Genomic DNA, 24,223 nt, shown 5'->3' with positions numbered 1-24,223 from the left:
GGATTGAGTTAGTGTGGCATACCCATGAGAAACTTATTCTCACCAAGAGACTACACAAATTCACTAGAAGAAAAGGTTAGTCTCAAAGACACAGGACATAGAATGGGCTCCCCCTTAATATATGCAGCAAGTACTTGAATTACTTGTAAAGTGCATTTGAATCGGTTTAAGAGTCAAGAGGAGTTCATCCTATATCTTGGTCAAGGCATCATAATTTTTCAACAATTGAAATTTTGCCAAGGAAACATACCACCACCAAGGTAGATAGATCACCACCTAGATTTTTATTTATATGACCATCATAAGTGAGAATCTAATTATTTGGATGGCCATATATTTCTCAATTGATGACATGTGATGACTTAGAGCTCTTATGATCATCCAAGATAGAAATTATGTTCCTAGTTCTTTCTTTACCTAAGGCAACCCACAAAGAGCAAAAGGTAAAATTCATGAAATTTTCAAATTGTGAACTAGGAGTTACCACTCTTTGTTGACAAGATCCTGGGTGATCTATGGAATGGTTCATGAACACTTGATGAGCTCTAGAGAGAAGAAATAGCAAAGAAAGCCCATTTTTTTAATTCTTTTCACCAACTCATTCAAATCCAGTTCCACTAAAGGATTGGGGCATTCAATATTAAACTGGGAGCACTTGGTTTATAAAAACCAAGATCTTAGAATAGTTGTGAAGCACTAAGAGAATCCATTGGAATCATCCATCTTCCTATTTCCATTGTGTGGGACTGCATAACATACACTTGAAAGAAACCAATAGTCTCACAAGATTTAGTCTAAACTCCCCCTTAATATGTGCATACAAGAGTACATAGAGTACACTCATGCATATCAATACCATGAGGTCAAGGGAGAAGTTTACACTGCATTCCAACTGGTTTCAAACTCCTTCAGGCTGCTGAAATTTAATTAGTTTCAGCTAGTTTCAGTTGCTTCCAATTGATTTCAGCTAGTACCATCTGATTGTAACTCGTTTTGCTACTTGTCACTACTGAAGCCAACTAGTTTCATCAAGTTTCAACTGATCTTAGCTGCTGTTTCTGACAGACTGCATTTGAATTCTTCTAACAACTAATTGCAATTATTTGCTACTGCTTGTAATTTGATTGCAACTTGTTTGGATCCTTGTATGAGTTCTCTTCTTCCAATGAAACTCATTTATCCAAACTGATGCTGCTCATTTTTAATAAATCTTTCATGACCAACTTGAGAGCCAACTGAATCTTGTTGTTACACTGCAATCCAATTCCAAATAGTTAGTTTTTCAGATTCTGTCATCCTCAGAGAAGAATTCATATCTCTAAGACCACTAGCCCAGTATGCATGAAATTTGGTAGAGGTCTTCATCTATGAGTCCTCTAACTTCTGTATAAATTTCATCTCATTTGGACTCCACTGGATCAGTCAAAATAATTTTCTACCAAAACTGCTATGGTCTGAATCTGCAATGCTGAAGCTGACAGAATTCAACTCAAAACTGATTTTCTTCTTAACCAATCTTCATGTAAACTGTACAGAAACAAGTATCAGATATGTGTGTCATGCTCATAATGTTTCAGGTCTGTTCATCAGTGTTTGGACTTCCAAATCCATGCTTGAAGGCAGCCAATTCAGATTTTCAAATTTCTGGACAGATTTAATATTTCACAATTCTTCTTTGCTTCTTGTCCAATCTTGAGGTGGATTTGGTTGAGAATACTCACAAGATGCAATTTCCATTCAGTCCTCTTATCAGTACTTGTCATCTTGTGAATTCTTCTAATATAGCTCATCCAATTCAACCTCAAACTTGATTTTATTCAATTAAGCCAAGCACAACCTCTTCTCATAAATTTTCACCCTTCTTGAGATATAATGAATGAGATGGTCTCTTCATCTTGACTTTGTTTATCATCATGTTGTAGGCTTCATCCATGTCTTGGACTGATGTCACCTGCTGCTATCTATATAGGGGCGGCACAACTGCTCTAAGGTGTCAGCGGAATTAGATGCAGCAGCAGCTTGAGGATATCTTTATCACTGTTACTTGGACTTCTTTGGTCTCATATCACCCGTGGCAATTTTAAGATGATTCCTCATTACCTACAGCATAAACAAGATCTTGCTCTACTAGAGAGCCATTAAAAGCATCATATGGCAAATGATTCATTTAACTTGAAATACTCTAGCCACTCTTGATAATTCACAAATACACACATACTTGTGAACTATCAGAGACTACACAAGTCAAATGGCTAGCTAGCAAGGGTTAGGTGCTAGTTACCAAGGTGAATATGAAGTTTGAAATAATTTCATTAATTTATCTTCGGGTCAACCATATAAGAAGAAACAATATGAATTGGTTGATAGCTTGAGTGAATATTTTCAGTTAACTTGCTCAAGCACCTCGAAGCATCATATCACCTTTAAGTACCTACAACACTCATCAAGCACAATTTGGTACCCAAGCTATGTTTGGTCCATCATGGTTAGTCACAAGAGACTTAGGCACCCAAATGGCCTTTGTGCTAGGACTTGGTGAACCAATCACCTTTCTAGCACAAGTGTCATTTTTGGGCCTCCTAAGCATATTTGAATCAATTGATGAGTTGGGCTTGTCAGTGTTACCCATGGGACAATCCATACTTAGATGTCCCTTTCCTCGACAAGTGTAGCAAATGCGGTGTTTGTTCTTGCAAGACATATTCTTATCTTCCTTCTTGTTTGCTACCTTATTGACAAGCCTCTTTCTTGATGATGCCAAGCCTTCATCCTTCATGTAGGGGCATGATGCAATTTCATGACCCTTCTTATTACATCCATAACACTTCCTCTTGCTTCTTCTTATCTTCATGTTTGGAAGTGTTGCTTGGTCATTAGCCTTGCTGGAACACATAGAGGCATTGTGTCCCATGTTGGAGCACTTGACATGAGCCATTTTGTTCTTCTCTTGGATCTTGCTCATGCCCTTCTCTTCTCTCTTCAGAGTGCAATCTCTGACATGGTGACCCTCTTTCTTGCACTTGAAGCAAGTGATGAGAGCCTTCTTTGGTTGAAATTGCACCTTTGTGACCTTGGGGACTTTCCTGTTCTGTCTAGGTGTAGCACCACCGCACTGGGATGCGGCACTGCCACATTCTTGAACCCTCACAGCCTTGAGCACAACTGCTGCATTTTGGATAGACTGCACATTTCTAGCTTGTCTCTTGACTTTGCCATTGTTTGACTTGTGGCCTTCTAGATGGAGCTTGATGCATGCATTAGTTGATCCCTTCTCAACCTTATTCACCATATCTTCACGGTTATCTTGAGAAGGTTGAGCATTGCACTTGCATTCCCATTGAATCAAATCCCTTCTTAGCCTCTCAACCTCTTCCTTGAGCTCTTCATTTTCTATTGTATTGGAGTCATCACAAGTTTCTACAAGTACATGCTCAACGGAAGGTTGACTTGCTTGAGAGCAACAATTGTTAGCACATGATAAAATATATGGAACTTGTGTGCATGTGCACTTGTGAGTGTGAGGTTGATATGATTTTACCGATGTTACGACAACCTCATGAGCTATTTCAAGCATGAGATGAGAATCAACAAGCTTCTCATGAGAGCACAAGAGCTCATCACGACTTTCTTGCAAAGCCTCATTCTTGCTAGTGAGACTCTCCACTTTGTCCTTGAGCATATCATTCTCATCTTCTAATTGAGCAACACAAGATAGAGAGTTAATAGTATGAGTTTGCTCAATTGACAAGTTTTCATACCTTTTGACCAAACTAGCATGAGAGCACTTAAGCTTTTCATGTTCTTTGGTCAACTTCTCCAAGCATTTGATCTTTTTGATGACAAACTCATCTTGCTCATGGAGTTTTTCTTCTTGATCTTCAATTTTCTCTATGAGCTTGAGCACCATCAACTTGTCTTTCTTGCTTAGGCGTGCAAGATGTTGATCGATCTCATCATCATCACTTTCATCTTCACTCTCACTCACACTTTCACTTTCACTCTCACTCTCACTCTCACTCTCACTCTCACATGCCACATTCTTCTCTTTCTTAGCCATGAGACCCAGATGAGAAGTGGCATAGAGAGTTGAGCTTCTTGATGAGGTGGATTCATCATTTGGCCTCCATCGATCATAATCTTCTTCTTCCTTCAAAATGTTAGTCTCACAAGAACAAGAGGAAGTAGAAGTACCACATGTAAAAACATTATTCTCACCAACCATTTCATCACTTTCCGATGGGTCATATGTTGATGAGGAAGTGGATGTGACATGATCACTTTGACCATTTGATGGAATCACTTGAGGCTTGTCACTTGTTGGTGAAGTTGAGCACTCCTCAAGTGGTTCTTCCAATGAGGGATACTTCTCATCATATATGGACTTGTCATATCTTTCTTTGAGTGTAGTCCAAATAAGATGAGCATCCATAAGTGGTTCACCATCTCCAAATATGACGGTATCAAAAACATCTTCACTCAAAGCACTAAATAAGATATTAGTAGCTTGAGCATTGTGTTGTAAGCATTTCACTTCCTCTCTAGATAGATAGTCAAAATCATCACTAGGAGGTGAAATGCTCACATCTACAATCCGCTCGATATGAGGACCCATGGCCCTAAAAACATCAAGCACACTAGCGGACCAAGATGCATAATTTGAACCATCTAAAAGTAGAAGTTCTAGAGATACCTCCTCACTTATCGACATCGTCTCTCAAGGCGGTTAAGCCCGAAGTTGAGAGCCTAGCTCTGATACCACTTGTAAGGACCTTGATGTCGCCTAGAGGGGGGGGTGAATAGGCGTATCTAAAAAACCTGAACCTCAAAACTCAAGTTGCGGAAGTTAAATACCTGTCGGTACCACCGACAGTTTGGGCCGGTACTACTGGTGTAAGACAGCCAGTACTACCGACGCAACTGTTGGTACTACCGACGCCCTAAGAGAGCTACGAAATCAGAGTATTTTGAGTTTTGATTCCAGATCTGAGAGTTACCCCACTCTCCTAGATATAGTAGAGGATGATGTTCAAGTTTTCTTGGCTTGGTTCTTCTCCAAAACGTAGATCGGCCCTTGTTCACCTATGAACGGGGGTAGATAGGAAGAACACAAAGAACACAAGAACAAGGGTAGTCGAAGCTACCTCCACAACAAGACAAGATATTTATCCCGTGGTTCAGCTCGCCACCAAGGCTTGCCTATGTCCACGTTGTTGAGGAAGCCACACAGGCTTTTCGGGTCTCTTTCAACCCTATCCTCGTTCTCAAGTCAAGAGAGCAATCCCTTGAGATGAGGGGTGATTTCACTAGATGATTTGAGTGATTACAAACCTCCCGAGGCTACCACATGAGTAGGAAGCTCCACGGGCAACGCCTAGCCGGCTAGGAGCCTTGCTCCAAGAGTAACAAACACAAATCCAACCGGCTTGACGAAGAAATCAAGTGCTCAAGCTTTGCTTTGATGTTTCTCTCACCAAGAATCCTTCTCTCACTCAATCCCTTGCAAGATTTGAAGTTTGGAGCAAAGGGGATAGAAGAGAGGAGCTTTTGGGAGCTAGAGAGGTGCCTTGGCTGAAGGTTTGGTCGAGTGGGAGAGTCAGCCAACGGTTAGAATGAGGGGAAAGCTATTTATACATGTGTTCAGAACAACTGCCGGTACTACCGGGGCAACCACCAGTACCACCGGCTACCTCAGATCTAACGGTAAGAAGTCTCTATGATTTGCGAGAAATAAGCCTACCGGTACCACCGGGCTTTTGTCGGTACTACCGACCATTGCCGGTACCACCGGTGGAAGGCCGGTACCACCGGCAGTTCAAATCTCCACAACCAAAGTCAGCGCAGATTTGGCCTGCCGGTACTACCGGCGTTTCACACCGGTACTACTGGTGCTGGCCGGTACCACCGGCCCGAGCCCGGTACTACCGGTAGTTCATTTTCTCGCAAAACTCAGGAGAAGGGCTGGCACTGCCGGTACCACCGGCCCTGAGGGTTGGTACTACCGGGTCACCCTGGCAGAGAAGAAATTTTCTAGATGTTCGTGCATGCAAGTGTTAGTGTCTCTCTTTTGATTTAGTTTTAATACTTGAGCACTCTATCTTCCTCAAACCAACTAAATTTGCATCCCTTTTTATAGTGCGGCAAATCCTAAACTCAAGGTCAAAAGTATATAACCATTTTAACCACTTGAGTCTTCAATGTCTTCATATGCCACTTCTTCTCAATATCACTTCATCAAGGATGCAATTAACTTTGTCTTCTCTCTTTGAGTAAATATAGCTTGAGAATGTGACTTGAATCATTTCAACATATATGAGTTCAATCTATGATTTCAAGTCACTTTTGATAAAAGATTTGATCCTCAACACAATATGACTCCTCATAGCTTAATTAGTACCTCGACTCAATGCAAGTACTATCTTCTTCACCTTAGCCATGGTACCTCGGTCTACAAGCCATTGCTTGACCTTCACCTTCGCTTAGTCCCTCGAAGCCTTTTCCTTGCTATCTTCACTCTATCAAGCCATACTCAAGTCACATCATGTTAAGCATCCATTGAAAAATTGTTTCTTCAATATTGTGATTCTTGCTTGAATATCTTCTTGGTATGAGTGTTGATATCAATCAAGATTCAGTTTACACCAACACACAACTTTGGTCTTCATTTGAACATTGTGTGAAATACCATCAAGTTTGCTTTCTTGTTGAACCTTTGATACACTTAGCAAACTTGTTAGACCTTTAATTGTGTTGTCATTAAATTCACCAAAACCCACTAAAGGGCTAGATGCACTTACAAGTTTCTTTCCGCAAGTTTTGCCCTTTCAATTATGAATTCCGCCTCCTCTTCCTACCTAGAGCTAGGACTTGGGCCAGGTCGGCACGGCACGCCACAACTTCGTGCCATTTCGGGTCATGCCCTTCTGACACAGAGGCATATCGGGGCAATGCTAATATGGCACGGTGAATTTTTTCTTCAGCCCAAGCATGGTTCATGGCATGCCGACACATCCTCGGGTTGTGCTGGCCCAAGCATGACCCTCAAAATATCTTTATTAGTTTTATTTTTTTGTTTGTAATATCAAATATATATCTTGTGTGTACTATTTTAATGAAAGTTTTAATGATTTTCATAGTCTTTCGAAGAATTAGATGAGAGGTAGTATACTAAATGTTATAAAATTATATTGTATAGTTGTAGAAATGTCTACGTGCTATTTTTGTGTCGTGCCGGTCCAAGCACGACCCAAAATGCGGGCCGGGCCATGTAGCCCGCCGTGACGATATTTTGGGCATGGCACGGTCCTCGTGTTTGTGTTGGGCACGACCCAAAATAATTCATGCTGCGTCGTGCTTCGGGTCGTGCCAAAAATTTATACCATGACCCGCTTTCAAATGGCACGACCCAAATATGAGCTCTATTCCTACCTTCTCAAGATCTGAGTCTCCTCCTCTCAGGTCTTAGCAGCTCTGCCTCCCGAGTTCGGATGCCCCGCCGCCACCATTGTACACACAGTGACCCAATAATGCTTTCGGTTTCTTGCTCTCTTTTTTCTTGGTCAGATTTAGGGTTCTGGTCAGTGTGATTTTGGCAGTGGTGGTGTTGCAGGTGATGCAGAGCCGCAGAACGACATCGACTTGCTGATTCTCGCCGCTGGAGGTGGAGAAGCTCAATTACGTGGTTAGGCTAGGCTCTATAGTGTGCATTTTCCTTCTTGTCGAGAACATCACTGTAGCACGTTTTGTGGAACACGCGCGTAGATTTCGAGGGAGCTCTGTTATTGCTTCAGGACAAATGAGAATCTTGATTGAAAATATTTTCATGCCACTAGATACATCTGTGGAAGGGAGAGCAAAAGATGTCTACTTTTGTTAGCATTGGTTACCCTTGATTAATTTTATTTGTCCAAGAAACATCATTAGAAAATTTTAGTTTTACTTGCATTCAAGGGGAGCCCCTCATCCTTGTGGCTCTAGTATTTGATTTTCATTTAGTTGACTGACTTATGGCCTACAATAGTTTTTATGGGCTCAGGTGCTCTTGTTGCGCTAGCATGGTGATGATTTGTATCTTCAATTATGTTGTCGATTTACTATCTTTTTGCAGGATGTCAACTGCCAGTGTAGCTTGCCCATGTAAGATGTTGAGCTTTGGTACTTTCCCATAATATGCTTTTCCTTTACTTGTGGAGTTCTAGTTAGGAATGTTCTACTCTATCTATTGCTAGCCTCTTGCTTTTTCTATTTACACTTAATAAGTTCTTAATTTGCTATGTGATCTTACCATTGCAACAATGGCTAGGTTTATTAATTGATTGTCATTCTATACTGTTCAATGTTTTTAAACTAGATTACACTTCTGCTCATTGACCTAGTATATACACATTTTTCAAAAATTTTGCTTATTAGTGATACTACTGTTACTATGACAAGTATTCCCTTTGAACAACATCCTTGTTATTGCCTTTGTTTCTAACGTTTTCTGTGAGGGAAATATGACTGGCATGAATTGTGTGTTGGTTATTTTCAAAACACCTCTCCTGTCCAAGTTTCCTTAGAGTGTGGCATTTCTATTCAACTCTTCTTCGATTCTATTGTTCTGCATTACTTTTGATAAGCCTATCCATTCACATACTCTGGCCATTGTTTCACATCAATAGGTATCCGTATGTGACTGGCGCTTTAGTCATTGCCTTGAAATATAAGGATGGTGCCATCATGGCATGTGACACTAGATATTAGTCTCGGTTCATCTACACAGACAGATACCATCACAATGGAACTTTACTATTTGCTTCTTTTTTACAGCCTCGTATGGATCAACTTTGAGATACAAGAGTGTGGAACACATTAAGGCCCCGTTCATTTCTGGCGGATTGGCCTGTTTCGAGGCCCATTTCAGGTGGAATGCTACGACCCGTTTCTAATCCAGGTGCGAATAAAAATGTGCGTTCGTTTTGGTCTGACCTAAAACTAAAACTGGACTGGAACCAAAACTGCCCTAGCTTTTCCCTATCTCCATGGCCCAGAATAGAACCGAACCTCTTGACCTCTAGATCAATTCTGGCTCAGATGAGCACATGACGACTCGAGCTATCGAGCAGAGGCGACGACGACCCAAGCAGAAGCAACGGCAGGGTGGCTGAAAGCCCTAGTTTGGTTTTGGATAATTGATGAAACCCTAGTACTGTCCTCTATACTAAGTGTGTGTTGACTTAATGAGGTTGATACATGCCAAGTGATGGAGCAAGAGATGGTCGTGGTGATAATAATGATGACCACAAGATGATCAAGTGCTCAACTTGGAAAAGAAGAAAGAGAAAAACAAAACCCTATGAAGATCAAGGCAAAGGTATTGCTTAGGGTTTTAGTTTTGGTGATCAAGACACCATAGAGGGTGGGATCACATTTAGGATAGATAGCCATACTATAAAGAGGGGAATTCTTTGCCTAAGCGGTTATCAGGTGCCACTAGGTATCATTGTTCTTGTGCATGCATTTAGAACCTAGTGAGCTAACTTAACTCCTTCTAAGAAAATGTTTATGAAAATGCTAACACACTTGCATATGTTGGTACACATGTGGTGGTGTTGACACACTTTAAGAAGGAGGTGGGGTTTGAAGGGTAGAGAGGGGTGTTTTTCTATTGCGCCGGTGGAAAGTTTGGAGAAGTCGTGAGAGTGTTTTTCACTGGAAAAACACTCACCAGACGCTGGCCTTAGAGGCACCGAACACTGCCTCTACGTGTCTAGTGCGCTCTCGTTTCTGGCAAAGGTCAAGGGAGCACCGGACGCTCAGCATTGGACGGTGGCCAGACACTATTGGTGCGCCCAGTGATGCATGACATCAGCAGTGAGAATGTGAGTGTTTTTGACTGAGAGCACCGGACGCTCAGGGAGCGTCCGGTGATTCCACGTGTTTGACAACCTCTCTGCGTACAGGTCCCGTGTGTATCGGACGCGTCCGGTGCTCACTTAACCGCGTCTAGTAGTTTGAATGTGACCGTTAGAGATCAACACGCGTGATTCAAAAGGTTGACATGTGGCAGTCTTCTGAGCACCAGACGCAGTGTTTGAGCGTCCGGTGGCTCCTACTTGAGCGTCCGGTGACCCCGTGTTTTGTCCAGTGGAAGAGCCAACGACTCTATTTATTTGAGGGGCTTATAAATAGTTGTTGGCCGGCTTGGGGCTCACTCTCTTGGCCTTCTTGACTACTTGACATTCTTGTGAGCCTAAGCAAACACCTCCCACTCATCTCCTTCATAGATTAACCATCTTTGTGAGATTGGGAGTGATTCCAAGTGCATTTGCTTGAGTCATTGCATGTAGTGGCACTTGGGGATTGTTTTGGCTGCGGATTTTTTGTTACTCTTGGTGGTTGCCGCCACCTAGATGGCTTGGAGCAGTGGAGGAGCATTGGCACGAGTTGGTGATTGTTCGTGGCCATCTCTCGGTGATTGTGAGGGGTTTTGTGCCTACCTCGGTGGAGAGCCAAAGGGAACTTTAGTGGATTGCACGTTTCATTGAGCTACCTCACTTGTGGGTCGGTTCTTGTGGTGTCCTAGTGAGGACAAGTTTCGTGCTACACCTCTTAGCCACCGAACCACCAAGTGTTGGTCGACACAACAGGGACATAGCATGCCGGCAAGCACGTGAAACTCAAGAGAAAATTTTGTGTCTCCATTGTGATTGTTCATTGGATTTCTCCCAGTGATTGGACTTCATGTTATTGTGATTGGTTCATCCCCTCTACACGGTGGTATAAAGATAAAACCCTCTCTCTTACATTCCCGCAAACTAGAGTAGCTCACTTACGTGTATAGAAACTTTAGGTAGCTCTCTAGTGTAAGTAGAGACATAGCTCTTGTGTGCCTAGTGTTCATATGAACTAGAATTGTTGGATAGGTGGTTTGCAAACACCCCATTAGAGCTAGAGCAAAAAGCTTCACTTCGTTATTTACTAACCTCTTGAATTGCAGAAGCAACAGACTTAGCTGATCGATTTGCATGCCCATCAATATCTCCTCTCTCCCTCTCACCCTGAGGTATACCCTGTCTGCCCTGTTGTATCATTTCTGGAGCAAACAAAGGGCACGAAGGCACGTTCTTGTGGAATAGTACAGCTTCTCCTCCCACACTATACCTGTACCTTTTAACTCTTGTTTGTTAGTGGCTAATTTCAGAGATCTATTGGGAACTAGGGGGACCATTTAGATTTAGTGCGGGGGTTTCCTCTGTAGGACGAGACCTCTACATTTTGTTTGTCAATATCATAGAGTTACTGATTGTCAGAACTGAAATAGATGGACTGCACACAATTAGTTTGTCTGTTCTTTATTTTATTCCTAAAACTGATACTTTTATTTTGATAACTATAATCATCTTGCTCATATGTGCATATGTATGCAAGTTATTTCAAATTCCTTTTGTTTCTAATTTCATTCGATTGTGACGCCTATGTTTGCATTGAGATGTTGAGTTGTTTATTCAAAGTTATTAGCTTGAAAATTGTTGTCCTTCTACAATGATGAAGTGTTAAATAGCTCTATTGTTCTTTCAAAAGAGCTCTAGTATATAATGCTGGCTGCTGCTATTTTTCAATCAGCTATATGTATTGTTATTTTTAGCTATTTTAAGCTATTTTCTATTATTTTAGCATCCTAACAATGGTGTATAGCAGTGTATAGCAGTGTGGGTTTTATATGAGCTTTTTTAGCTTGATGAACTGCTGTGATGATTCTTGAGATTCGCTTATTCCAAAAGTTTTCTTTGGTGAGTTGAGGTTAATTAAGTTAAGACATTTGGTTTCTGCAGGCACAACAAGCACATGATTTCGACAGTCCTTGAAAGATATCAGTGGAAGGTTGCTATTTTGCTTCATATAATCATGAAGAATGAGTACTAAAATACTAAAATTGTAACAGGAGACTAGAACGTGGTTTCCTGATTTTTGTATTTAAAGTTTTGATTTGTTTGTCGTTGTAGTTTATGCATGGGACTAGCACCTTATTATTTATGTGCAACAACCTTACTATTTATTTTGGATTCAGGTCTGTGATACCCTGCTGTAGCTTTGGTACTGCATATTAATCTTTTTTTATTGATGACAAGCACTCAAATCTGTTTGTGTTAGTTAAACACCTAGATGTGTATACATATCAATTCTTAGCTGGATTCATCTCAGATTGAACCAAACAACATCTAGGAGCCCACCAGGATTGGTTCTGCTAGGGAATTGAATCCAGGCATGGAATGAGTGACAGAAGTGGATCAACTGGTTCCAGACCTGGATTGATTCATCTCCTGGATTGAATCCGATGAAAATGAACAAGGCCTAAGGCAGTTGGCAAGCATAGCCTCATTGGAACAAGCAGAGTGATTTCCAAGAGATTTTATGCTATCTGGCTAAACTAACTCATGTTCCTTAACTAATAGTGTTTGAGAAAAATGTTCCATAACTAATGGATGAATATGGAACTTCATAATGTGAACTCATGTTTTTCTCTATAATGCTATGGATATTTAAAACTCTTTATTGGCCCTTTCTTTTCAGTTTGTCTGATCATATGTGGGATGAAGGAAACTCCTTAGGCCCAAAGAGATCCATATTATTTGACAAGAGTAGTATACAACAGACACAACAAGTTTGATCCTCTCTAGAATTCATTTGTACTTGGTGGAGTTAAAAAGGGCCAAAAGTGTGCTGAGAAAGTATCTTGGCATGGTATGCTCTTCTTTCAAATGATAGTATCTTACTTTTCACTAGGCACTTGGGAATAGAAACTGTTGCCATAGAGGATGAACACAGTAAATTTACTACACCCGCCACACAAAAAGCCCCTTGGTGGGGACTGATTGCTCTACCTAATGAAAGTAACATCATGATGCTGAGATCAACAACATATGTTCACATACCATGCTCATCTATTGATGTAGCAGATCAACGGCAACTCCCATACTAAGTATGATGTCGCACGATTGTCTAACTAGTAGCCTTGGGTACTTTTTATTGATGAGATTTAAAATTAGGATTGTCAACATCTTATGCCTAATTCTTGGCCTATGCAAGTTAACATGATTGGTACCCATTTTGAGGAAACCTATGTTGCTACTAGATTTGGAAATCATCTGGCAATCCCGATACTTTGAATTGAATGGTGTGAGGACACTACTTTTGAAGAAGTCATAAAGCTGGTTGAGAAATGCTTGCTAGTCTTGATATACCATGATAGGTCCTCTTTCAACAAGTTCTAGGTATCAACCCATTGATCATGGTTAATGTGCTTAGTTTGCTGAACCTGTAAGCACATGATTACAAATTGCTCTAACCAGCCGTTGAATGATAGATTGCCAGGATCACAATTGAAGGACCAACCATCCACCCATGTTGTACTCCCTGAAGACGCACTGTGGCTTCTCCCATTTTGAAATCCCAGCTCAGGGCGCTGTAGGGTCATGGTAGATTTATGCTCTGTGCGCGCTGCATATCTGGCCATGAACTTAGGGAGAAGCAATACCTTTGTTCTGAACATCACTGCAACTCTGCACTTTATTGTAACATGTTGTTAATGATTCAGGGAATTTAATTTTATAATTCAAGGAATTTAATTCCAACATATGGTAGCCTGTTCTAAATGTGAAATATGGATCATGTGGCTACTATTTCTAGTGGCAATATTTTGTTGATTATGTTGTGTTGAAATGCTAAACCAACATGGGTAGTTTTTCTGGTGCATTCGTGTGGAAATTTTGATTTCTAAGTGAACAACCATCACTTGTGGATCTGTGGTAGACATGTGGACAAAAAACTCATTGAGCTAGTTCAGTCGCTTGTTTTAAAAGTGCCTTGATTGCACTTGTTTTGCTTTTAAAATGAAAATGACTTAATTTTAAATTACTTTTAACTTTGGCTTGGTTATAAGCTCAGTTTAAAAGTTGGGTCTATACAATTTAGGAGACTAGATTAGATTATGCCAATTTCGAAGAAAGCTAAAAAAATGTAGTTGGCTCGTTATCAACACCTTGTGAGAGGTGCAACATGTATATGCAAAGCTTTCTTACACGACGTTACCAATATAATCTACCATACAACTTTTGCGGGTGAAAGTTAATAGTATGACAACATTTCTACTTTTTATGACAAAAATAGTTGTACAAATGCAATTGTCCTCACCTTCCAGGCATCATATATATTCATTATTCAAATATCTAAGGCCCGATGAGAGTTCCTAGTCCTGGTGGAAGGATACTTTCTCCTAGTAATATTATATTTAGATAAACATAATATCCAACACATGCTATGACAAACATAAATAACCAGCACATGCTATGCACGAAGAGAAAATCCCATCACGTAAATTCTTTAGGCTGAGCTTCTAGAAATGTTGATGAATGTCCATGGTAGATCAAGAGTAAACTACATTGACGGTTCCTAAACTATTATGACATGTTTGTTCAAGTTCTTTTGAACTATAAAATTGCTCATCTAGATGCTAAACTATTTATGAATCCTAATCTTGATCCAAAGTAGCCATGTCATTATCTATTAGTTGATGTGATGCTCTAGCGTACTAGGTCACGGTGTGCGTGCCCTTTTGCCCTATTGTGGGCGCTGCCTTGTCGTCCTCACACCTTTAGAGTCAAGTCACTGATACATGCACAAGAACCCAACGAACCCGATGGATAGCACCTAATGCCCACTCTCGCTCTCCAACCATTCCATCTCATGTAATGTGTCAATCTAACCTAGGCGTGAACACAACCAAGCATAATGCTAAAATCCCCCAAGCACCTTCCCCAAGGATCCGTCTGACTAACGTGGTCCTGCACACTAATGCAGGACTACTTGGCGCTAGCGCCCCTAGCGAAGCACACTCCCACATTAGGTGACTGATCCCTAAGGACACTTCTAGGTAATGCTCCACCTAACCAACATGCCATTTTTAGTGTTGAACCACAGCCAGTGAGGCATTGGGTCAATGCCATCATGTGTTAGGTGGGAGCCCTGATCTAGCGGCGCCAACAAGTGGATCAATGTATAGACTAATGCAACATTGTAACTAATCCTCCCACATCATATAGTAGAAGCCCATGCGACACTACATATGTTTTTTTATTTGACATGTAATGTGACAACCATATGTCTTACACTTAACGTGCAATCCAACCTGTAGTGTTGGTTTGGTGCACGTTGCACCCTATTTTGTACAACTTCCGCTTGTTGTTTCTTGCATCAACAATTGAATTAGTGAGAGTATCGGTGCCTATTCATAGTTATCTTTGATTCTACTAGATCAACATAGGCTAATACGACAACACTATGTGTGACAATTCTCCCACGTTTGATTGTTAGAAGTGATAATAGACCACAAATTTGTTTTTCCCTTTTTACGCGTAATGCCACAATTGCACATCATACTCTTATCGTGCAATCCAACCCCATAGCATTAGTTTGGTGTACACACATTGCCTGACACACAATAGATCCTATCAATATGTAAGAATAGATATAATTCATACATCGATTGCCCAATATAATCTAGTTCTATTCAGCCTTTGTGTATTTATTGTTTCCTCCTCAAACCAACAACTAAATTTAGGATATACTACATGTCAATTCAAGATTGTTCCTAGTCTTCCAAGAATTGCACATGCAAACATGATGTAGGTTATAATCTTTCCACATCAAATAGTGAAAATTCAAGGTGGTAGACATAGCCCTTTTTATTTTGACATGCATTTGCACTTCATTCTTATACTATACTTTCTTGTCAATCCCTCATATCCTGAAATAGACATGCCAGTTGTAACAAAAATGAGTATATGAGCTGACCCTTACCATTACAAGTTTTATGTGTTCTTTCTTGTATCATCGATCGAATTTAGTGATGATATGGATGCCAAACTCATAGTTATTATTGATTCCACTGGTGTTGGTGGTGTATGCTAGCAAACCAGCAGGGATTCGCTTGATGTTTAGCGAGCGGGCTTGAAGGGAGAATTCTAGCTTGGTGAAAGATTGCCCTTGTTAGGGTAAAAATTGTATATCATGCGTGACGGTTTGCCCTTATTAGGGTAAAAATTGTATATCCTAGGTAAGGTAGAGCTTTGTGTGTACTTGTTCTTTTGAAGTCCTCCCCTCCTAGGAAGTCACCTTTTATACCCCCTATCAAGAGGGGGGTGCATCCCCTTAGAATCGATCACCCCCACATACTCCTAACAAAACAAATGCCTCCCTAGCACGTGCTATCTCGCATTGGCATGCCCATTGTCCTGTTTGTGGGGACTGTCTTGTCGTCCTCACACCTTGAAGTCAAGTCATTAAGATGTAGGCACAACAACCCAGTGAACCCGATGCATGTCTATGAATGATACAAGAGCAGGTAATTATGGTAGTATCTGCCCACTCCTGTTTTCCAACCGTTCCATCTCATTTAGTGAGTTGATCTAGCCTAGGAGTGAACATGACAAAGGGTAATTCTAAAATCTCCAAGCACCTTTCCAAGGACCCGACCGACCGACTTGGTCCTATACTCAGTACAGGACCACTTGGTACGAGCAGCCCTAGCCAAGCACACTCCCTCCCTAGGTGGCCAATTGCCATGGACCCTTTTGGGTCCTGCTCTATCTTACCACCATGTAATTTTCAGTGATTGAACCCATAGCTAGAGGGGGACTGGGTCATGGCCATCGTGTGTTAGGTGGGACCCTTGGTCTAGCAGCGCCAACAACTAGATCAATATACGTAACGTATGTTAATCCTCCTACATTAGATATTGGAAACCCACATTGCACCACATATTTGATTCCTTCTTTTGATGTGTAATGTGGCAACCATACATATTAAACTATAGTGTTGGTTCAGTGCACAATGCACCCTGTTTTGCACAACTTTGCATGTTGTTTCTTGCATCAACAATTCGGTTTAGTGAGATTATAGATGCCAACTCATAGTTATCTTCGATTCTGCCAGATCAATATAGGCTAATACGACAATACAACATATGCCAATTCTCCACGTCAGATGGTTAGAAATGATAATGGAATGCATATTTGTTTTCCCCTTTTTACATGTAATGCCATAACCGCAAATCATGCACTTATCGTGCAATCCAACCTCGTAGCATTGGTTTGGTGTACACACATCGCATGACACAATGGACCATGGTAAATATAAGATAATTAAATTAGTTTCACTAAATTAAAAGAAATATAATCTAAAACATTCAAAAGCCCACATTGCACCACATATTTGATTCCTTCTTTTGACGTGTAATGTGACAACCATACATCTTACACTTAATGTGCAATCCAACCTGTAGTGTTGATTTGGTGCCACAGTGTACCCTATTTTGAATAAGTTCCGCGTGTTGTTTCTTGCATCAACAACTGGGGTTTAGTGTGAATATTGATGCCAACTCATAGTTATCTTTGATTCTGCTAGATCAATGTAGGCTAATACGACAACACAACGTGCGACAATTCTTCCATGTCAGATTGCTAGAGGTGACAATAGATCACACATTTGTTTTTTTCTTTTTACGTGTAATACCACAACCGCACATCATACTCGTATCGTGCAATCCAACCTCATAGCATTGGTTTCGTGTACGCACATCGCATGACACACAATACACCATGGTAATATAAGACAATTAAATTAGTTTGGTTATAAGAAAAGATTTATAATCTAGAACAATCAATCCAAGTCATGTTAAGTATCGCTTCAAGTTTTCTTAAAAAAATCCGAGGCTGTGACATTTGGAACACGGAACACTCACATGCCGCACAACCTGGAGTAATTTATTTAATGCTGTTTTATCTAAAAAAGAAAATGAACAGTATATCATTTCTACCATGTGGAGTAACAATATTAATTAATTTCGCAAATGATTGGTTAATCTTTTTTTTTCCTGCATCCTTCTGCGCTGCGGCCAGTTCTCTGCTCGCATCGGCCAAGGTCCAAGGACACCTTTCCCGTCCAGGTTCGATTACCACGGTGCAGTGCCACGCCATGCGTCACACGAGCGGGTGCTGCCACCGAAACGACCCTCGCCGAGAGCAGCGCGCGGCCGAGCCTTTTCCCCCCTTGCTCCGCGACGAAATTAAGCAGGCGCTGAACTGGCCCGAACTGGCGCGCAAGGCACGCATCGTCCAGGAGCACGACCCTCCCTCCCCCCCGACGTGGCACCGCCCGGGGGCCCTATAAATGCCGCCATTGCCTCCCCCTCCCTCTCCGCATCCGCAAGCTAGATCACCATTCCGATCCACTCCGCCTTCGGTTGGAGGCTCCGTTGTTCCACATCAACACCCTTCCGTTTGAGAGAGAGTCCCTAGCATTGCGTTGCGTTGCGTTGCGTTGGCACCTTCCCTCCCCGGTCAGTCGCGCGCGAGGATGACGCCGGCGAGCGTGGTCGCCATGCCCAGGAGCGTCCCGTTGGCGCTGGCGCCGTTCCCGGCGGCGCCCGCGAGGGCCGGGGAGCGGAGGAGCGCCCGATCCTTCAGGCCCGCGGCGTGCGGCGCCGGGGACGACCAGCAGCAGCAGCAGCCGCCGTCCATGGCCGCGGTGCCGGCGTCGCTGCGCGCCATCCAGGCCAGGCGGAAGCAGGCGGCGGCGCAGCGAGGGGTGCCGCGGGCGACGGCCACGAGCGCGGCCGGGTGCGCCGTGGCGGCCCTTGTCAAGGCCGTGGAGGCCGTCCAGGGCGCGGCGGCCGGGGGCGCCGCCGAGGCCGCGCGCGGCGCCGGGGGCGCCGTGGCGTGGGTCTTCAGCAAGGTTCACCTCCAGTCGCCGGACCTCGCCGTCGGGCTGCTCGGGATGGTCGCCTGCTGCCTCGGCACAATCGTGGAGGCCGAGAGGGGCCGCATGGAGGCGAAGAAGCCCGAGGCGGCGGCGGCGGCGGCGGCGGCGGGCAACGCAGCAGATCAGGCTGACCACCACCCCGACGGCAACGGGGACGCGGCGGAGGAACCACCCGAGGACGACATGCCGGAGCTGGTGGAGGCGGACATGGAGAAGGAGCTGTGGAGCCAGATCGGCATCTTGCATGGCGGCGGCCTGTTCGGGGACAGCTACGGCTACGGCTACGGCCAGGAGGAACTCGACGAGGAAGAGATCAAGGAGATCGACAGCGCCCGCGCGCGGCGCCGGAAGGCGGCGTACGAGAGGGTCATCGCCTCAGGCGGCGGCGCCAACTCGCTCATCCTGTCAAACTACGCGCAACTCCTCTACGAGTTCGACAAGGACATCAACAGGTGCTTCTTGGCGCATGCATGCATGCATGCAAATTGCAAATGCAACCCTTCATTCAATCACGATCTAATAACTAACCTTTTTGATTGAATCTTGGTTTCTTATTACGCGTGACCACGACAGGGCGGAGATGTACTTCAAGCAGGCGGTGGCCGCCGAACCACCGGACGGCGAAGCGATGCGGAGGTACGGCATGTTCCTCTGGCACGCCCGCGGCGACATGGGCGGCGCGGAGGACATGTTCACGGGCGCCATCGACGAGGAGCCCGAGAGCAGCCACCACCGCAGCAGCTACGCGTGGTTCCTCTGGATGACCGGCGGCGTCGAGACCTGCCTCATCGACAGCGGCAAGCAGAACAACGGCAACGACGTCGAATGAACCGCAGCGCTTGGATCGGAAAAATACAATGCATCCAAACAAGACAAGAAGAAAAGACCTTACCACCGGCAAGTGCCCGGCGGCGGGCCGGCCATTTAGATGGTGCGTGCGTCTAGGTATCACCGGTGCCGCATGGCCGGCAATGGCTATACAGCTGAGCAGCATCGGCCCTTGCAGGGGCCAGTTTTCCAGTATACTATAGTAGATGGATGCGCATCAAGGAGCCAACTCACCAGGAGGCAAACAATAATGTTGGCAAAGCTAGCGCATGTTAGAGCGTGTGATGCTATAGTACTAGTAGTATGTAGAATAAATCATCCATGCATCTTTCCATTCCATGCCATGGATCCATCATGAGATAGTAAAATGTTGCTATAACTGCATTGTGAGTGAACAATAATAATATGTGTGTGGGGAAACCATAGTGCTTCCTTTTATGTATATATGTATATATATATATGGGATGTTTATTTAAGTTTCCAAGTGTAAGAACTAAGGAGCATGGTTACATTGCTGCTGATATTTGAGATATACAGAGGTTTGTACATAGATCGATAGATACATAGATATGATGAAAATCGGCATCACGTCTTTCTGCTGGGGATTTGCGGCTTGTCATGGTGGCTCTATAGACAGGCATGAACACTCAACGGACGATATCGACATATATATTAACATGAACGATAGGGTTGAACTCTGCTGAATCACCTACAGCCCAGCTCCAATCTCGAATCTGGGCTGATGCTGGTGTTTGTACATAGCTTCTGAAGGTCAATGTAGCCAATGATTGTGTCCTCAAACACGACATCGTCCATCTTTGCATCATCAAAGGTCGACCCTGACAAAACTGCGTTTTTGAAGATTGCCCCTGTGAGATCGGCCTTCTCGAAATTGACACGGTCTATCACTGCATTCGTGAAGTCAGTTCCTGAAAAAGCATTTGAACCAGAAGAGCTCATCATTCTGTTCATTCAGTATTACTGTATCACAGTATAAGTAAAACAATTCAGCAAATATTGTGCAGTGAACAAGAACAACAGAATAAGCTGTACACTTTTTTGGTTAAAAAAAAGAGGTGCACAATTAGTTACTACCTTTGAAACTTGCACCAACAGCATAAGCTTTGGACATGACAACTTCAGACATGTCAGCGCCGTCAAACTTTGCCTCGGACATCAACGCCGCAGCTAAAGACTTGCCTTTTAGATTAGTTTTCTCGTTCGAGTAATCACAGAACCGGAGATCAAGGGGCTTGTCATACACCCCATTTGCCTGACCAATTGTGTTCCCCACAAATGCACGCTCACATCGGTTTGGCTCCGTTGAGAGTGGAGGCAATCTCTAACAAAATAAAGCAAACAGCAAATAATGTAATGTCAGTAAAGTAATTCAGCACTGTAGTAAGCAAAAGAAGTCCTAGATTTATGATGCTGCTTCTGAAATTGCTGAGTAGATTGACTATATGTATTCAGGTCACACTTACATTATCAAAAAGAAAATGAAGATTAATTTTGTCTTAAAGCTAAAATAGTATTTCCTCCATTCCAAATTATAAAATGTTTTGTCTTTTCTAGATTCATATCTTTTGCTATGCACTTAGATATACACTATGTTTAGATACATAGTAAAAGCAATGTATCTAGAAAACACAAAATGTCTAATAATTTGAAACAGAGGGAGTAAAATGTATTCATAGGTCACAACTCAACCTAAGCAAAGTGAAAATGGGCATGCTTCATCCGGTTAAACAGATCACCAAATAAAGCACAATTATTTCTCCACAAATATCCCCCTCTTCTCTGTAGCTGCACCACAGTACCAGAACCCACATTTGAAGATGCAGTGCCAATCTTAAGTCTCATAAGACTAACCAAGAACAGAATTTATTTCTAGCTTTAGATTGAGCGCAAGTGATGCTAAATTTCAGGTGCTTGTCAGAACATATAGAAAATTGAATCGAATAACGTGCTGAGCTTCAACAACTGATGTTGGCATGTTGCAGTAGCCCACACCAAATGCTGCGGTAGCTGTACTATATATTCTTTAACTGGAACAGCTTGAAGTCCTGACTCCTGAGACTGGTCCGATTTTATCACCACGACCATGAGAAATACCTTGTAAGCTTTTGAGAGTGAAGTACCGATACCTCTTTTAACAGAACCCTCAAAATCTTCCAGCGTTTTTAGAATTTTTATTAAGGAAAAACATCTTGTACTTAACTAGTTATTATTTTCCATGTACAGAATTTTCAATGGAGCAGCTCTGAATATTTTACAGCAACTTATTCTGAACCGAATTAACGGAAACAGTAAATAATGATGCCTGCTATCAGATCGCAAAAAGTGAGGGTGAGGCCGATTCAATTCAATCAGAAAAATCACACCCAGTGACCCAGACCGAGACTAACATTTGACAGAGATTAAAAATTGCATTCCAGAAATTGCAACGTGACGTCATCGATAAAAAAAACTACATTCCAGAAATTGCACCCCGCCAGTAACGGGAATGTGTGATACGAAAGAGGGATATTCAGATTCACCAACCTGGCTCGCGGCGATGACCGGATTGGACGCGGACGCGACGGCCCAGGCCGCCAGCACGCCGCACGCGAGGCGGCCGGCGCCCTTGGCCCACGCCGGCTCGGCGTCGGCCGCCGAGCACGCGACGACGCGGCACCTCGGCCGCCGCGGGCGGCAGAGCGCGGCGCCAGACGGCGAGGCGAGGCAGGACGACGCCATGCCAAATTGCCAATGCGGTGCGGCTAGGTGGCTTGTGAGGTGAAGGGGAAGGGGAGGGAGAAGAGAGGGTGGCGATGAGGCAGAGTCGGGAGCGAGCGAGCTCTCCACGCTAATCTTATCGGCTTATCCGTGCCACCGTGTCCCTGTCCTCCCGACTTCGGCGGGAGGCCCCATGGGGCCCACGTGGGACTCGAGGCGCCGCGACCATTTGGGAGCACAAACCCCGGCCCGGTCTATTTTCGGACGAATTCTGGTCCTTTCTTCGTCATGTTCCGTTCTATGGAAGTGGGCAGTTGAGTTAGCTTTTAAAAAGCTGGCTTTCGAAGATATATGAACCAAAAGCTGAAAACATGTTATAAGTAAAAAAAAAAAATCTGATCTTTCGGCTGGCCGAGAAGCCAAAAGTTTATTTAAAAACTAATAGATCTCCGTCCTATAAAGAAATCTCAAATTTTGAGGTTAAATTAGACCAGTCTTAATGAGAATTTCGTGTGAGTATCATTTGCATTAAATAGGTTGTTATATAGATTTTATTGATGACATGATAGTGTATTTAAAAAAAGAGAAAAGAAATTGGTTTCATCTAGATGAAACTCTATTGACACGTGGAATTAAATGCCTATAAAACTACGAAATAAAATTCTCTATTTAGAGTGAGTATTTCATCTAAAATTTTATTTTACGTGACATGACAGTCTTGAAACTCTGCTTCTTCAAAGGCTTATATATATTGGCTCATGGATGCTGCTTCATCTGCTAGGATCTCCTCCATCTTCCAATCAACACTACAGCATGTCGAAGCACAAAACATGTCATGCACTGTCTTTGTGCGTCATTAACCAATTGATGAGGACGCCCACTTTTCAGGGACATCACCACCATCTTTTCCAACTCCTGTTGTTCTCCTTTGGGCACAGAAAACAACCCAACATTGTGCATGGCTCACAACCTTAATTCTAAAGTAAGAAGTTGACAGGCTCTCTCTCCTAATTTCGGAACAATCACCATTGTCTTTTGTCTAAAAAAATCAGAATAACAACAACAACATCCCACGCAGAGACGGGGTCTGAAACCGAAGAAGGCAAACCAAACCAACCGAATCGTCCACCGCCTGATCGTCTCCCCCCCCCCCCCCCCCCCCCCCCCCCCCTCCGCCGCCGGCGCAGCCATGAACGGCATCAACGCCAACGGCGGCATCCTGTCGTACGGGAACATCATGGAGGGGTACGCGATGTGGGTGGCGACCGGCGTGGCGTCGGCCTTCTTCGCGTCCCTGGAGCGCTGCTCCTGCATCCACCTCCACACCGCGGAGGACGACGGCGACTACGACGACGACGAGGAGGACCTCGAGCAGGCCAACCGCTCCTTCGCCCGCCCGCCGCAGCCGATCCCCGAGTACTACTACGACCGGTCCGGGTCCTCCGCCTCCTTCGCCACCGCCAAGATGTGATGTGATTGTGACCACCAGCACCAGGCATGGCAATGGCATGGATCGCGGGGCCGGCCGGGCGTTCGATCACCATGCGTGATGTGATGATTCCATCCGTTTATATTGATTTATTTATCGGTTGTGTTCTTATAGCCAAGAACAAAAAATGCGGCACTGCGTGTCTGCGTCCCCATTGTAACAGTTGATGCATGGATCTGTGACTCCGTACCGTGAGTTGTCTGATGATCGTTTGATTCTTTTTTATTTTTTTCCCCTTATTATGCATGGGCTCAAAAATTGCTGAAGAGATCTCGAGCGACTCAGCAAATTTCAGATGTGTGTCATTTGAAGATTCAATGTTCGTCTGCATGCATATGCATTTACCTTCGCGCGCGTGTCGCACTACAATCATATACGTTTTTCATTAAGAGG

At 43.4% G+C, this 24,223-nt stretch overlaps 3 protein-coding genes and 1 pseudogene across 3 annotated transcripts; 3 read left to right on the top strand and 1 right to left on the bottom strand.

Moving 5' to 3' along the window:
* LOC8065202 lies at positions 8,292-13,458 on the top strand (annotated as a pseudogene).
* On the top strand, positions 18,240-20,113 carry LOC8067088. The gene is made up of 2 exons (XM_002466938.2): positions 18,240-19,247; positions 19,369-20,113. Exons 1-2 carry the CDS (start codon positions 18,391-18,393, stop codon positions 19,622-19,624), a joined length of 1,113 nt encoding a protein of 370 aa, XP_002466983.1. The 5' UTR covers positions 18,240-18,390; the 3' UTR covers positions 19,625-20,113.
* Positions 20,111-22,444, bottom strand: LOC8065201 (thylakoid lumenal 17.4 kDa protein, chloroplastic). Its single transcript, XM_002464377.2, has 3 exons — positions 22,168-22,444; positions 20,719-20,965; positions 20,111-20,552 (listed from the first exon to the last, which is right to left on the bottom strand). The coding sequence occupies exons 1-3, from the start codon at positions 22,360-22,362 to the stop codon at positions 20,329-20,331; spliced, it is 666 nt and encodes a 221-aa protein (XP_002464422.1). The 5' UTR covers positions 22,363-22,444; the 3' UTR covers positions 20,111-20,328.
* LOC8065200 lies at positions 23,518-24,148 on the top strand. The gene has a single exon (XM_002466937.2). It carries the CDS (start codon positions 23,531-23,533, stop codon positions 23,810-23,812), a length of 282 nt encoding a protein of 93 aa, XP_002466982.1. The 5' UTR covers positions 23,518-23,530; the 3' UTR covers positions 23,813-24,148.

This window comes from Sorghum bicolor, chromosome 1 (genome assembly GCF_000003195.3).
Source record: "Sorghum bicolor cultivar BTx623 chromosome 1, Sorghum_bicolor_NCBIv3, whole genome shotgun sequence".
In the NCBI taxonomy this organism is placed as follows: Eukaryota; Viridiplantae; Streptophyta; class Magnoliopsida; order Poales; family Poaceae; genus Sorghum; species Sorghum bicolor.
This window is presented reverse-complemented; position numbering and strand designations above follow the sequence as displayed.

Excerpts from the sequence above, each read along its gene's own strand:
- LOC8067088 (XM_002466938.2), top strand. The coding sequence starts at position 18,391 with ATGACGCCGGCGAGCGTGGTCGCCATGCCCAGGAGCGTCCCGTTGGCG. Across the intron at positions 19,248-19,368 it reads TTCGACAAGGACATCAACAG|GGCGGAGATGTACTTCAAGC; the intron begins GTGCTTCTTGGC and ends TGACCACGACAG.
- LOC8065201 (XM_002464377.2), bottom strand. The coding sequence starts at position 22,362 with ATGGCGTCGTCCTGCCTCGCCTCGCCGTCTGGCGCCGCGCTCTGCCGC. Across the intron at positions 20,966-22,167 it reads CGGTCATCGCCGCGAGCCAG|AGATTGCCTCCACTCTCAAC; the intron begins GTTGGTGAATCT and ends TTATTTTGTTAG. Across the intron at positions 20,553-20,718 it reads TGTTGGTGCAAGTTTCAAAG|GAACTGACTTCACGAATGCA; the intron begins GTAGTAACTAAT and ends ATGCTTTTTCAG.
- LOC8065200 (XM_002466937.2), top strand. The coding sequence starts at position 23,531 with ATGAACGGCATCAACGCCAACGGCGGCATCCTGTCGTACGGGAACATC.